General features: G+C 37.7%; 1 protein-coding gene across 1 annotated transcript; it reads right to left on the bottom strand.

Annotated features, from left to right (window-relative positions):
- Positions 1-10,380: 10,380 nt before the first annotated feature.
- Positions 10,381-13,380, bottom strand: LOC107856374 (probable galacturonosyltransferase 12). The gene is made up of 6 exons (XM_016701396.2): positions 12,993-13,380; positions 12,745-12,800; positions 12,461-12,616; positions 11,730-12,320; positions 11,099-11,401; positions 10,381-11,008 (listed from the first exon to the last, which is right to left on the bottom strand). The coding sequence occupies exons 1-6, from the start codon at positions 13,213-13,215 to the stop codon at positions 10,724-10,726; spliced, it is 1,614 nt and encodes a 537-aa protein (XP_016556882.1). The 5' UTR covers positions 13,216-13,380; the 3' UTR covers positions 10,381-10,723.
- Positions 13,381-16,886: the final 3,506 nt, after the last annotated feature.

Genomic DNA, 16,886 nt, shown 5'->3' on the forward strand with positions numbered 1-16,886 from the left:
GATCATCTGGTTCTGTCTTCCTTTGCCTGTGGCTTTGAAGGTTTATGTGCATGTTGAAATTGTAGAACTTAACAACTTCTACAATCACATAAAAATATATTTTAGGACAATTACTACTAAATTACTAGAAATTTTATGCTTTTAATCGATGAAATATTGGCAGTATTTCTAATGTTGAACAGTTACACCTTATAATTCTTATTTTTACCAATTATTAGTGATCACGCCTACTTCCAAAATATTTTTATGGAAAGAAAAATTTAGGAAATCTAACAATGCCTCTAAAAAGTAAGAAAAAAAAATTAGGAAATCTAACAATGCCTCTAGTAGATTTCTTGATTGTCAAGTACTCTTGCACTTAAAGGCAACTTTTGTTACTCTTACTAAAATAATTTGACAATAACATATAAAGAGATCAAAAAATTCTTCTAGACTAGTTAATTTATCAGAGAATAAATATATGCTTAGCCAACTATTACACAACCAATAAAAATTCTTTACCAATTCCAAAATAAATTCCTAATCCTAAACGTTAAGGGAAAAAACACTCTTTTTCTCTCTATATATAAGTACTTAGTAAAGGTATCTTGTATTAATTCACTTATATAACGAAACTACTATGCCGATTTAATTTGGACGTAGCAACAATGGCCAAACAAGTAGTATTTCATCAATCATTGATGAAAAAATTACTTGATTTTCTTCCATGCGATTTTCAGTTCAAAGAATCTGATGATCATAACGAAACAACAGTACAACAAGAAAGTGACACTAAAGTTCAACAAGTACTCAATGTTATGCCACATTATACAATTAGTGACATATCATCATTATGGAATGTTTTGCCAAATTCAGCTATTCATCGTAACTATGACGGTCGTGCTCGTGTTGGACAGAGAGCTAGTAGTTCAAAAATCGAGAAGAAGAAGTGTCCAAGGTGTAGCAGATGGTGCAAATATTATGATACAAGAAGTAGTAGTATCGTTATGTGCACTAGTTGTGGCAAGAAGTTCGATCCAAAAGAAGATTCATCCTTCTCAGGTCGAAAATTGGATTTGCACAGGAAGAAACAAGATCGTCAAACGTTGCTTCTGGAAGGAGAAACATAGTCAGTGAATTCAGATCGAGTGTAAATTTTAGTAAGAGTGTTAATTTTTCTTGTATACGTAGTGTTTGTTATACGATTTGAGGATTTTGTATTAATAAGTAAGTAGTATTTCTAGTCGTTATTTGATATTTGTAGATACAGTATTTTTGTGACTCTTCAAGACAAATAATTAATTTTAGCCATTTTTGATTGGTGTTATATGTTATGTATCTTGGCAATGTCTGTTTCTGGAACAAAATAAGTAGTAGCTGTAAATATCGAAAATTATAATCTTGTTAAGGTTCTTGGAGGCTACTCCCTCTTATGTTCGAGAAAACAAAATTATACCCGCATATTCTTTATCAATAAATATTATTATGTTTCTTCGTATTTTGTTTGTGATGGTAGTTTATTATTCATCATTATAAAATTTTGTTGTAAACATTAGGTTTTTAATTAGTTTCTTGAATGATTGAAATTTTGATATCATATGATCGTTGAATAAGAATATGTTCCAATTACGTACATTTAATTAGAGAAATAACGTTACCAGTGGCAGTTATAAGGAGAATGAACATATTTTTTGAAACCTCAAATTCCATATGAAGAAACTAGGGCCTTTATGCCAAAAAGATTTTTTATCCAAACTATTTTGTCAAATACCCACAGGTTTTAAATTTTTTGCCAAATACCCACTTAATTCCACCTCACCACCAACTTTTCCAACTTAACAATTTCAGCCCCAACCTTTATAATAATTCACTTTAACCCAATACTTCCAACTTAATAAATTCACCCACAAGTTTCTAATAATACACTTCAACCCACTCCATCATCCACCACTATATATATATAAAAATAATATCTAGGTTTCCAAAAATATTAAAAAAAATAATTTCAAAAGCTAAAAATAGAAAGTGGTTATTTTTTCCACCAAAAAGCTCCGATTCCGGCCACTTTTCCGGCGTTATTTTCCGGCGATCAGCTGTAAATTAGTCCACAAACATCATAAGCTTGTCCATTGCATCCATTGTTACCCCATTTGTTTCCTATCTTCTCAAACACACTTTCCACCATTGTTAAAAAGCTTTAAATCATTCACATTACTCAAAACCACTTTAGAAAGTGCATTACAGCAGCTCAGGCGACTCCAAGTTCATTTTTTTATTCCATAAACCCAACAATCATTGATTACAAGCAATATTTGCAATTTCAAGTATTTGTACGAAAATCTACGCAGTCATAGACCCGTCCTCGCCAGTCATCAATCGTGCATACAACACGACATAGACCATAAGCATAATCTACCATCGACCGAAGCTTAATTCTAGGATGTCTATTGCAGAATTTGTTCTGGTTTCTGGTGATTTCATAGGAGAATGGGTGGAGACTTTGAAATGTTGGAAATGGAGATCATTTACCAAGGTGACAATTCCCATTCCTGTTCGCCGCAACAGTTCGTACGACGAATTTATTGCAAGCGTAATGTAGAGCGGGGATCTAGATTGCACGCCGAGCGACGTGGTGATTAGTTATGTAATGCATTCGAGGGAAACGGTGAATCCTACGATGATGTACGTGTGCTGACGTACATAATAGATGCTGATGCAAATGACTTTAGGTTAATTTTGAGGATAAATATGGTTGAGAGGTCCTTTGAAGGATCGCTGAATTCATCAGCACCCCCACCGCGGCGCCCACCAGTCGACGATGATTTGATCGACGACGATTTGAATGATTACGAGAACGATATCGATGATACAATTAATATGAAAGACTATTCTATGCATATGGAAGACTTTTCATCAGACTCGCAAGATGATGAAGAAGACCGTGAAACGGAATCACAAGCAGGACACTCCTTCATCGACGAAACTAATTTCTGTTGTGGTCAAACATTCGCCGATAAAAAAGAGCTAAAAATGCAACTAGACGCAACAGCGGTGAGGCAGTCTTTTGATTATTATATGGAGAAGAGCTGCATGAAATTGATGAAGGCGTCATGCTTATCTCGTGGTTGTGGCTGACTGTTGCGGGCAAAAAAGTACGATACCTCGGACAGATTTCTCATATACAAGTATGTCGGATGCACACGTGCGGCGTTGAAAACGCCATCCCCAGGCACAAAAAAGTCTCATCCAAATTGATTGTTTCAGTATGCATAAATCATTTTCGGGATGGTAAGGGTTCAAGCATAAGAGAAATTCAAAGAATTGTATTTAAGGAGTTGCGTTGCAACGCAAGCTATTGGATGTGTTGGAAAGGAAGTGTAATTGCATAGAACATCATTCGCGGGACACCAGAGCACTGATATGCTTGCTTGCCGACTTTTTCCCACATGGTGGAGTTATTGAATCCCGGGTCTTCTTGCTCTATCATGGTAAACCGGATGGATGGATCGTTCGTTTACTACTTCTTAGCATTCGGAGCTTGCATACGAGGATATGCCCACATGAGAAAGGTAATTGCCGTCGATGGCACACATTTGTATGGCAAGTACGGGGGTGTTCTGCTGAGCGCCGTTGCACAGGACACCGAAAATCATATATTTCCGATTGACTTTTGTGTCGTCGATAAAGAGAACGATGCTTCTTGGACCTTCTTCTTCCAGAAGCTGAAGTCTATTATAGAAGATAAACCAGATCTATATGTCATCTCCGACAAGCATATTAGCATCACTAATGCCTTCTCCCATGTATACAGTCGTGCACATTACGGACTTTGCATGAGGCACCTTGCTGAAAATCTTTGCGTAAATCAACACTGCGGAGAACATATTTATCTATTCTACGCCGCGACAAAGGCTTATTCCTTTGATGAGTTTAGAGATAATTTTGTGGAATTGAAGAGTAAATGCCCCGAGGCAGCTCATGTCCTTGAAAATGTGCTTGGTTTTAAAAAATGGAGTAGAGCACACTTTCTGGGCAATAGGTACAATGTGATGACCACAAACATCGTCGAGTCGCTCAACTCGATTTTGATGGATGAACGGGAGTACCCCGTGTCGTACATATTCAATTCAATTGCTAAAAAATGTGGTGAAAAGTTTAGGGAGCGGCATGCATTTGTCGGTGGTAGAGAGAATATATTTATGCCTTCTGCGAAAAGGATCCTAAGGGATAATAAGAGTGTGAGCGATTCCTTGTATGTGGGTAATCCAAATAGGGTTCTCAACGAGTATACGGTGTTCGGCAATGGCGTTACTGCCAAAGTTAATCTCTTGGAGAGGAGCTGTTCTTGTCGGAAATTTGACTTGGTAAAAATGCCGTGCGAACACGCAATGACAGCTTTACGAGCAAAGTACGGCGATGGCGAAGATTATGGTAACTCCATCTACGACTACTCTTCGCCAATTTATAAAGCTGAAAGTTACCTCCTCGCATATTCGGAAGCAATTAATGTGGTCCCTCCGGAGGTTGAATGGACTGTGCCACAGGAATTGGTAGACACCAAAATTTCTCCACCCCCATACGATCCCAAACTCAGAAGGAAGAAAGTCAAATGCACTAAGGGCGTCGGTGAGACATTCAAGTCCAAAAGGAGGAATAAGTGTTCAATATGCAAGAAATCCGGACACAAAAGAACCACGTGTAGAATGGGCATCAAATCATAAATAGGCCTTTTTTAGCTTCAGTTGTAAAGCTACTGTTTTGGGGGATGAATGTGCATTTCTGTAGATTTTAACGTTCAGTTATTATCGACCTAAAGTTTTGTCTACAATAGACTATCTATAGTCTACGGTATATATGATATATGGTCTATAAAATATTAGATATTTATTATATTATTGCTGATCTAACACGTTATGTTGCTCATTTACCCGGCTTATCTCTCCAATCGATGCAATGAATCATTATTTCCCTTGTTTCCCGTTCCCATTTATTAAAAAGCTGCACAAAACATCTCTTCACGAGGAAAAACAACTGGTATACGCATACGAAACGTTTTCTCTTTTCAGACACGTCGACCTACCATTAGGTGGATATATGAACAGACGCAATCTACAGGTCTATAAGTACAGGCCCTCTTTCTACGCAACCCTTCAGTTTTTCCTAAATCGAAAATATCAGAAATTGTCTCTTCTTCTTCTTCTTCTTCTTTACCCAAATCAAAAAAATGCCTCCAAGAAGGATACCCCTGCGCCCCATCAGACGTGTTCCTCTGAGGCACTACGACCTCCTCCTCCTAAGGAATGATTTGGACCAGTTTTTCTACGGGCTGGGTCAAGACCGCATCTACCTGGAGCGGGAGCTCCGTCGAATTGCTCGTTTCTTGAGGGCAATTCTGGAAAGGCTCGGAATGGAAGACCCTGACTACATAACCACCCCCCTCCCCCCCCTCCCCCATCCTCATAATTTAGTTTAAATGTTTTATTTTAGTATATGTTTGTAAGTTTTTTTGATTTGTTCATTGCTGAAGAAGCTTTCTATGTAGGATCTTGTTAGAAGAAAGCTTCTTCCATTTTTCCCTTTTTGATGTAAATTTTATTATGTAATGTAATAAACAATTTTAATACAACTATGTTTCAGTTTCTTTTAACATTGTGTGTTTGACATCTTTGTTCTGATCCCTTGTTTGAAAACTTGAATCAAATATGTCTGCATTTTCAAGTTACAGTATTGTGGCTTGACTAATTTCCTGAACAGTAAAATCTAATGGTTAGATTTTATATAAAGTATTTCGTCGACTATACATATTAGTCGATCATAGATTACATGAATCGATGGATCATCGGGTAAATTAAAACAAATAATAACAAATCTTTAAAAAATAATTTAATTTTAAAAGATTTAAACAGATTATCACATGTTATGTGGCTGGTGGAAGAAAATAATTAAATTAAAAATGATTCAAATAGAAAATCACACGTTTTGGGAATTATGAAAGACAATTATTAAATTAAAAAAAAATTAAATAAATATTAGTAACATGTATTTTGGGCTGGTGGAAGAAAATAATTAAATATAATATGATTTAAATGGAAAATCACATGTTTTATGGCTGGTGGAAGAAAATAATTTAATTTAAAAGGATTTAAATAGATGATGTTGGACTAGTGGTGACACTTAATAGACCGTCGTATATCATGCACTATATCCTCCATCGATCAGTCTGGTATATCATAGACTTTCACATTTATTATCGCATCCACTGATATCATTATTATGCGTAGACCATGGTGATCTATGTACACAGTTATAGACCATTACTTGGATGTAGTTAAAAAGTGATTAAATAAATTATAAATAAATGTGGTGTGAATTTCTACACATGTTAAGAAGTGTAAACAAGTCACATAATCATATTAGAGCTTGTATAAATTAGGGAGGGTGAATTAAGAAGTGTGTGGATGGGTAGTGGTTGAATGCTCAATATCGTAAGAGTAATTTTTCTCAAAGCACAAGGGATCACTTTAAACTATTGCTACATGACACCCAAATAGAGAGGGATCAACTAAAACAAAAATTGATTTTGGCCGAAGAAAGAGAGAATGTCCTAAAAATGATGTTATGTGCTATAATGCTAGTATTCGTTCTTTGGAAAAGTGTAACATGAATGTAGTGATATTGAATAAATAATAATAGTTCTACTTTTGTATAATGTTAAATACTATTTCTGATAGAACCATAGTCGATTAAACAACACGTCAACTTAAATTCGACCAGCAGGGTAATGATAGACTATGCATATGGTGTATGGAATATTAAGTATGCATTCTATGATATCAAGCATACAATGTACCAACTATGACCACACCTTGCATATTCAAATTCCATGCCACAAATCAGTTTGATAGAAACAGATTCAGCTCAGAATCATAACAAGTTTCATAAAATAAAAGAATAATTGTCATATCCTACCACCAGATCCTTCAAACTTCATATTTGTGAAATAAAAAAAAAATGCCATATCCTAACAACTCATCATTTAACAACAAATTAAACATCTTAGCATTTAAATGTCTCTTTCCCTAAGTTCCTCATCAACACAAGTGTTATTATTGATTTCATCAACAATGCCCATGACCACATCTGTTTGGACAGCTTCAACTTTTTTTTTCTCAACAATTGCAGTTGCTTCTTCATTCTCACCTTCTTCTCCTTCTTTTTCAGCATGTGCATCAGCTGCTGCTTCTTCAATTTCCTTTTCTTCCACACCTTCTTTTCTTACTTCACTTGCAGCAACTGTTTCTTCCCCAGCTTCAGCAGCTGTTTCTTCCTCAGCTTCTTCTTTTCGCTCACCTACTGATTCTTGCTCAACTTCTTCTTTGTCAGCTTCTTCTTCAATAGTTTTTCCTTTTTCCGCGCCTCCTTGTTCATCTGCTGCTGCTTCTTCTTCTGCTGCTGCTGCTGCTACTTTTCCACCTTCTTCTTGGCTCTTATCTTCTTCACCATCCTTCTTTTCTTCTTCTTTTTTCTCTTCTACCACAACAACGGCCAACTCATCCATTTTGCTCTTTTTTTTCTCCTTCTTCATTCCTCTCTGATTCATGCATATGCACTATTTCATAATATTACAAAGTGTTACTGATATTTAAAGCTGAATATTCATTAACAACATCAATTAATGAATGAATTTACCTCGCTCATATTGTCGCTCATCATTTTTCTTTTTCTTCATTCTTTTCTCTTTGATATAGGCAGCAATATCCAACACCGCTTCCTCAAGAGCAGCCACACTCTTATGAAGATCCCCGGGGGATGAGATTCACGCTGCATCTTTGGAGGTGCTCAGAGAATCATCATCACCAACGCGTACTCCAACAGGGTTGCCACCCAAATCCCCGTCATCATCACTGTCCTCATTTGAAGTGAGGACAGTCACCCCTTCTAACTCTTTCTTTAAGCCATCGAGGACGTTATTCTTCACCTCGTCCGTATATGGCTCAAACGTAATCATGTAATCCATCTTCGTCTCACGAACAGTAGGGATGATGTACGGGTGCACGTTCTACCAAATATAAATTAAAAATTACATAACATTCGATAAAACGGTACTATTATTGCATTATAGAAATAAGTTCATACCTCGGTACCTTTTCCTTTATACTTGAATGGGTCGTCTTCGATTATCTTGTCGCTTTTTGAAGTGTGACATCTGAGGATACTGGGGATGGATAAGGGCTCATCCATTAATTTTCCAGCAAATTCTCCAAGATGAGGAAAGGCCTCATAGATCCAAATCTGTAAGCAGTACAGCAGTGAAAAAAATAATTATGAGTCTATGACATAGAATAAATAAAATGATAATCTACGATAAACTCACTAAAGGTTTATGGTAGATACCATGAATGCCCAGGGAAATCCGAATAGAGCATAGGATGCCTTCTGCTTCTCATCAAATACTTCATTCTGCTTCTTCAGGTCACTTTTCTTCTTCAGATAGTCCATGGTCAGTTGAAATGTCTTTTTCCCCCACGGATACTTCTCGAAGAAACTCAAAGAGTCGACCATTCGAATCAGTTTTGTATCGACAACCTTCGTCGAATCTTTTGCAAGCAACATGGTGTGCAAGAACCACAGTAGACAACACTTGAACTTCTGGTCCTCGTTCAGCTTATTCCCTCTGATCAGGTGTAACAAGTTGGCCGCCGTGATGTTTTTATTTTTTTTCACCTTAAAACAAAAATTGTTCCTTTTTGCTAACACCTTCTTCATTTTTGATTCACTGGGTATGATGAGCAGTTCAGCCCCATGATCAAACAAAACTCTTTCAAGCCAAAACAGGCAGGCTTGTCGTTAACGCAGAACTACATTTCATGACGCATCTTATCGTTCTTAACTCGTCGCAACAACAAATAATGGACCAACTGTCCATTGAACTTGAGATGTTCCAGCAGGTTTCTCAGGTGTCCAAAACAGGACCGCTTGGATCTTTTCTTCAATTCTTGGTCGACAAGAATTTGCTTAAATTCTCGATAAGCAGTCATTCTTGATCTGATCTATATCTTTGTCGGGAAAGATCCGACCTTGTCAATTATCGTTCGAAGGTCATACCGCTCCACGGAAATGCACCTTGAAAGATATGGCATGGACAACGAATCATTATCCCCATCATCACTATTACTCCCACTTCCCTCGCACTCTTCACTGTCACCACTGACACTCCGCTTGGCAACATCTTCACTAGAATCGACGTAGTCACTTATCTCCTTTAACTCCAAATCTGATCGAACACCGACTCTTCAATTTTCTTTCCTTTTGACACTTTTTCAACTGTCGCAGCTCTTCTTTTTCTACTACTACCAGCGGTATCGTCTTTCTGTTTAGGAATAACATTTTTTCTACCCATTTTCAACACAGTCTACACCTAAAGAACAATTCTTCCATTTTCAGTTCATAGACCACAAATCTATCAACAGAAATAACTCAATGATCAAATGAACCCCCCCCCTCCCCCCGCCAAAAAAAAAAAAATTAAAAAAACCCCCCCATTAAATAGTTCACTTCACAAACATACAATAATTGAACCAAAATCGAACATGCAAAATATCAAAACACAATAATTGCTAAAAATCAAACTAGTGCACCTAATCAAACTAATTAGCTATTAATATTTCAATTTTCACTATTTCAGCAATCATGTTTTAAAAGAATTTCATACGTCTGAAAATTGAAATATATCTAGGGCATTTTCATTTCATAGACCACGGGTCTACGAATAGACCGCGGGTCTACAGACAGAAACAGGACGTTGTTCAAATCAAAATGTCAAAATAACTCTTCAAACAACAATTATACCACCATTCAACACTTCGTTGCTGAAAAAACACGATTAAATCAAAACACCAAATTCAAAAAAAAAAATCCTACATCACTACCAATCGATTAGCAAAAAGAAAAACCATTTAAATGGATCTAGAAATGATCGAAACTCGATTTTAACTAACCTTGCGAAGCAACAATGCCCCCTTAGCAGCTGCAGACGAAGAACGTACGAAAATGACGTTTTTGGGAGAAGTTGTTTGAAAGCGGGTGTTGGGAATTGAAGAGGAGAGAGAGAGGGTTTTTTTTTTTATATTGGAATAAGTAGAGGGGGTTAGGTGTATTATATTAAATTTGTAAAGTTGTATAAATGATGAATTGGTCCCACGTAGACCCCGCTTTTTTCACTTTTTACATCCTAAATCTAAAAAATAAATCAAAAAGAAATTAAGTGGGTATTTGGCAAAATAATTTTGCAAAAGCTTTCTTTGCCAATTATTCCCAAGAAACTAATGCGACGTCATGTTAAGAGTATCTTTTGGGTTTTTAGCCGGAGACAATGGTTCTCATAACAGCCAACAATTGGTATCAGAGAGTAATGAATATTTTCATTCCTTGTTATTTCCATCGTTTATTATTTGCTAATTCTGCATGATATATATAGCTTCGCACTGCTGAAGAGAGCGCTTTGTTTTGACTATCCGTATATGACATTTTTTGTTGAAAGAATTCATCATGTTGTATAGAATCTAAACTGCAAAATAAAATACATCAGAGAACCAGAAATTCAAGTGATCGCGAAGAGTTTCAGCGTGTGAAGCTGAGGGCTATCGCCATCTCTCATCAGGAATTGGAGGCCTTTCCATTCGCGTGAACTCTCCGCTAACTTAGTCCTCTCCCTTTATCAATGATACGCTTTTGTCAACTCGTTTCAGGACGCTCTAATATGACAGCTTTTGATAAGTTTATCAGAGAAGTTAACGTATTTGGTCCACAAAGGTCGAAGTTGTGGGAATGCTATATCGAGCCAAGGTTTTGCTCGACCATTGAAGTGAATTACACCAGCAGTTTTAGCTTCTGCTATGGTTGTATTGTCTTGGTATCCTAGTCCGAGCATGTGCCAAAATGGACCGATGGGGTGGACGTGTCCATGGAATGCAATTAGACCAGGAGGTAATGTCCCTAGCTGCCACAAACTTAGGTCTGACATCAAGTTCTGCATTAAAAAAAAAGTTGTATCAGATAACAAATTTGAGATTTATTCAAACTAACAAAATGTTTTTGTATTGTTATACTTGTAGTTTACCTGTTGGAGCCAGTAGTAATATGTTCGACTTATATTTGTTTTCCTCCACGCTTCAAGATCGAAAATGTTCATGCCATAGGCCCACGCGCATTCACTTGGATCAAAGTGTTTTGCTATCAATGGATGAGAAAAATTTAAATAGCTTTTGAAGCGCTTTGACATGACGTATTTGTCCTCCCCTCTGCATGTTTCTACGGCTCCATTCACTTTTCCATTCATGTCGATGTTCCATAGAGGTGAAAGATCCGTTTGAACCACAATGTCATCGTCCAGGAACACTACCTTATCCAGGCTGGGAAACAGCTGAAAAGAAATTCATACTTCTCGGTATTATCAATCATTACTAGTCCATGACGTAACATGTATATACAACAACTACGCCTCAGTCTCAAACAAGTTGGAGTCGGCTATATGGATGTTACATGTATACACAACAGCTACGCCTCAGTCTCAAACAAGTTGGAGTCGGCTATATGGATGTTACATGTATATACAACAACTGTGCCTCAATCTCAAACAAGGCTATATGGATGTTGCATGTATATACGACAACTGTGCCTCGGTCTCAAATAAGTTGGGCTCGGCTATATGGATGTTACATGTATATATTGTTGTAAAATTCTGGACTTACCTCAGGCAAATGTATCCGTATGTGATTCATCAGTGAGTTATACTTGGGACTGAGGGCTTGCAATTTTGCTGCAATGATTTTAGGCTTCTCGGTTTTGTTTGCTACAATTGCTGATGACCCTCCTCTAAACTGTGACCTGGCTTTTTGGTCTTTCTCCATAGCTTCCATAACCGGGACCTTCCCCTTTGTGAACCAATCGAAATGATGCAACCCTTTAACCTCAATGATAGCTGGTGTCAAAGGATGCAACGAAAACCAAGCATGCATAGGTGCATACGTTTTCCTATCCGTGATAATGTGAAGGACTATCTTTTCAGGGCGGTTGAAATTCTGCACGAGTGATGATGCAACGACAGAAGCAGCAAGAATATTGTCAGAGGCAAGGACGAAATGGAAGTAGGAGTTATCAACAAGGGCGGGGACAAGCGCAGGCGATGGTAACTGAAGACGGGCATTGGAATTTGTGGAATGCTCATGTGCTAGCTTGAGAGCAAGGCAGTGCAGCTGTTTCGGGATGCTACTAGATGCCACATGCCGATACAGATATTCTTGGATTTTTGCAGTTCTTGTCCTTTCTTCTAGCTGAGTGACCTGCAAAACGAGTAAGCAGTGGCCTTTTGCTTCATTACTAGTTCTTTGTCAACAGAAATTGTTGCTTATGACATAACATGCCACTTCCAACTATATTTGTTCCTATATATTCTGCAGAAGACGCGATAAGAGTATAATACCATCGCTTTAAGCTTGACAGCAAAGGTTTTCGCGTCTGGTCTTCCATTCTTCATTTCTGCAATAAACTCTTCCAACGTTTGAGGAGATTCAGGCCTTGTCTGAGTATCAATTTGTTCTGAAGGCTCCTCCAATACTTGGTATATCACCTCGGGGACCTAACAAACGCAGAACAATAAGAAACAAGACTATACAATTCCAATATTCGATACTAAACAAGTACAACACTAAGGGGATATATCTTCATCATTCTATAGGGGAAAAGATACACGGCTCAGAATTGTACAGTTGATTCAAGGCGTTTCCCCAAAATCCTTGGTCCAATTCTTTTCCCTAAGCAACCTGCAATAAACTGGTACTTTTAAAATGCAAAAAAGCAGAATGATAATGAAAAACATGAGCAGCATTGTTCTGATCACTTTTAACACTCCAAAACTTAGCATGTGTTTGCTATTTCTTTCCATTTTAACACGTACATTTCACGCGATATGCTTTGCATTACTGCTAGTAGATACTGCAAGAGATAAAGAGTACCTAAGGTGGAACATTTTCGCTCTCCATCGATGGTATCTATAGCAGTTAACACGAAAACAAACCGGAGCAGGAATGTAAGGAACAGGAGGCAGTAAAAGACCATACGATACGACAATCTTTTGGAGCCAACTTTAACTTTAATGAACTCTTTGACACCTTTAGCAGGCAGAACAGTTACATGTCTCAGACTTGGTGATATGTGAAGCTGCATTGCTTTTATCATTCAATAACAAAGTGAAAACTTGATCAATCTACCCAAAAATAGGCAGAAAAAGCCAAGTGCTTTGAACTTTGGCTATAACAAATATGTTACTACTTTTTTGGCCTAGTCATTAATTAGGCAGACAAGAACTCAGAGAAGAGGTGGAGTAGAATGCAGAATACACCTGTAGAGATATGCTGTAAAAGGAAGTACTTGAGGGGGGTGGGGGGGGGGGGGGGTAGGGGATAGTGTTGTTTTCAATCACCTAACTTGCTTAGCATGAAGGTTACATAAGTCTTCTGCAGTTTTTTTCTTTTTACCAAGTTTGTATTCATTTTTCACAGTGAAGAAAACTCAAGAATTGCAGTAGTTGTTTGAAGGAAAGAGACATAACACTAATAATATGTCTACCTTTTATTTCGCGGAATTATTTTGGTTTTTTTAGTAGACAATGAGCTAGCTATAAGCACCTACTCCTATCGACGAGGTCACTCCAAGGACGCCTTTTGCATTAATGAGAATAAAACTTTTGCCCATTGTGTGAGAAACTATTTTTGAGAGTTGATTCATAGAAAGTATCACAGAATGTCACTAAACTATTTCTTATGATAAAATTGATTATTCAACTTTGCCTACGACATAAAGAAATAAGTTAGTAAAATAAATGAGGAAATTTTTTATTTTTATTTTCATTAGAATAAAAAGAGAAGTAACAAAGAGTTTGGTGTTGCTTCACTTTGCCTCCACATGAAGTTGGTTAAAGAATAGAAGCTTAATTTTCACAATGTGAAAGTTTTAGGCATTGGATTGAACAGAGTTTCTAGAATTGAAAATGACTCACTGTCTTTCTTCCTTTTTGTTTTTTCGTACTCTTCATATAAAGGTGACTTCAAAATCTAAGTACTGGTAGGGACATGCCTAATAGTTGTTGGTTTGTTGAAACTGAACTTGATTTGCAGAAATTAGACTATTTTAATTACTATTGTATAAAAAAGTACTTCTGGTTTGTACAAGTTTAGCAACATAATTCATGATAAAGTTTGGTTCCATAGAATATTGTTCATGTCGAGAACAACAGCAGAGTTCTCTCCTTATGACCTACAAATCACGAGTTCGAGCTGTTTTACAGTTACTAACGTTTGCATTAGGATAAGTTGTCTGCATTATGTAGACACCTAATTTTGTCCCTTCCGAAGACCCAAGTTACACATTTTTATCCCTGTCTTACCACGTGCCCTCACCCGTATGATTGTATCTCATAAAAATACAAAAATAACAAACCCACTAACAAACCTAATCCCCAATTATTCTTTTGTAACAAAATTAACCACTCCTCCTATCAATTTTGGACAATACATCACTACCCCATGCCCCATATCCTACCCCACCTACCCTACCCCAATACCCACCAACATATATACAATCACCCATATACACAACAGAGTGGGATCACTCATCTTGAACCATACAAAATATCATATACACATTCATCACCGGAAAAAAGCTTGACCGGAATACGTGCAACAGTAGCAGCCAACGATGCCGGAGTCCGGTGAACTCAACAACCAGCCACCTTTCTCCCTCTCTCTACCATCTCTCTCTCCAAAACTAAAAAAAAAAAAAAGCAGTGCCGCCGCCCCCTCAACGACAACAGCGCCGGCGCTGTCGCCGCTCCTGCTCATCCTCCTCTTCCTCCGCTCAAATGCCGACCAGCCAGAGATGGTACCGCCTCAAAAGGCCAACACGAGTTGCTCCTCCAGCCGCCGACCCGACCTGACCTCTCTCCGGCGACGGCAGCAGGCACCGGAAACAGTGAAGCTGGTGACCAATCAACGACACCCAACCCGTTTTCCATCGATTTCAGCGAGATTCGAGTTGGGTCCGACGAGATTTCGCGTATGGGTCTTCTCGATTTTTCATAATTTTAGTCTCGGTTCTTTTGATATTTCTTATTTCTTAGGGTTTTAAATCCATTCGAGTTTGTTATTCATCGATATCGAGTTGGTTTGGTTCGTGCAAGGTTAGTTGGAAATCGATCGTTTGGGGTTTCAAATTTGAGATCGTGGGTTGTTTTTGATTTCTATTCGGATTTGTGGGTCATTCATTGTGAGGCTTTTTCGTTGTTTTCCAATCTGTCCGAATGAATTCAATATCGAGTTTGGAGTTGTTGGTTATCAAGGTTCAAACCGAGAGTTTTGGATCCGACTTTGTCTTTTGATCACATATTTTGGCACAATAAAAGCTTCAATCGAGGTCCAACTCTACACATTCTCTTATCTATTTTATTATTTGGGATGTTTCGTATTTCGATTTGGATGTTCGTGTATGGTTTGATCTTCGTTGGTGATGAATAACTGTTTGTATTGATTAGTTGTTGATTTCGTTGGTTACGATTGTGTGTGATGTGAATGATGGATATTGAGTTTATAGTAATCGTGATTGTAGAAGTTTTGTGTTAAAAATGGAATTGGGGGTGGGAATTAAAAATTGCTAAAATGAATGTCGATTAATTTTGATGCATGGATAATGTTAAACACGACAGAATTGGGATATGTTGAACTTGGATCGGCAAATGTAGGCCGGGTAGTCAAATTTAGAAATAATGATTTGTTGGAGTGTTTGAATATATGCATGAATGGTACTTTCTACTTTATTGCACGAAAAGTTTAAATTGTACTCATTTGGCCGGGGAATGCCCCGAAGGATTTGTATCGATTTACCCGGGGAATGCCCCGAAGTACCTTGTACTTGGAAGATGTTCGTGGTGAAGGCCCGAGGCGTCGGGTGAAGCGTTAAAGCGTAGCAAAGGATTAGTCTAGGATAGAATAGATTTATATTTCCGCATTATTTATTTTTTGGACTGTATAATTGGATTGGACTTTACATTTTGGTTTGTTTTGTTTTGTTTATTATTTGGTTATTTTGCATGCTTTTGTGTGGTTTATACGTTTCGTAATGCCAAAATAGTTGATACACTCTACCAAGCGACCGTGGTTGAACCACGGGATTGAGGGATGCCTAACACCTTCCCCTCGGTCAACGGAATTCCTTAGCCGGAGTCTCTGTTCGTAAAACCAGTTTAAGAGTCAAATGGTTTTGAAAAGGATTTTTCAAAGGTGACTTGGCACACCGGATTATGCCAAGTGGCGACTCTGAATAAAAATTGTAAATAATCCTTTTTCGAAACAAATTTTCATTTCTTGTCACTTAAATAATAAAACCCTTTCGACCCTTAAAATAAATCTCTTCTTTTAGAGTACGTATTAAAATAAATCTCTTCTTTTAGAGTACGTAAAAAGGGGTGTGACACGTTAAACCAACACGGCATCATTAGGATAAGTTGTCTGCATTAAACCAACACGGCATTTGGTCTATCTACATTCCAGGAAATTCATACGCTCCGCGGACGGAGCAAAAAGTGGAGTCTTGGTCAGAGCAAGCCGCCCTATTCTATTACCAGACATAATTGGGAGGGAAGGAGTCTAAATCAATGGACATTAATGAACCATCATTGATGGACGTTGCACATGACACGATCAATTCAACTCAAGGTCCGGCGCTAATAGAAGTTGCTTACTTTCCATGCAGCTCGCGATGAGGTAGAATCGCGGTGCAACATTGTCTTATCTATCTCGAGATGCACACACTTTATCAACAGCAGAATGAAGGTAAGGTGAACCAGGATAATAAAA

The sequence above is a fragment of the Capsicum annuum genome, chromosome 7 (genome assembly GCF_002878395.1).
Source record: "Capsicum annuum cultivar UCD-10X-F1 chromosome 7, UCD10Xv1.1, whole genome shotgun sequence".
Classification (NCBI taxonomy): Eukaryota; Viridiplantae; Streptophyta; class Magnoliopsida; order Solanales; family Solanaceae; genus Capsicum; species Capsicum annuum.

What these genes read in the sequence shown, in the direction of transcription:
- LOC107856374 (XM_016701396.2), bottom strand. Translation starts at nt 13,215, where the DNA reads ATGATAAAAGCAATGCAGCTTCACATATCACCAAGTCTGAGACATGTA. An exon ending in GGAAACGCCTTGAATCAACT is followed by an intron (nt 12,617 to 12,744) that starts GTACAATTCTGA and finishes TGCGTTTGTTAG; the next exon opens with GTCCCCGAGGTGATATACCA. An exon ending in CTGTCAAGCTTAAAGCGATG is followed by an intron (nt 12,321 to 12,460) that starts GTATTATACTCT and finishes CTCGTTTTGCAG; the next exon opens with GTCACTCAGCTAGAAGAAAG.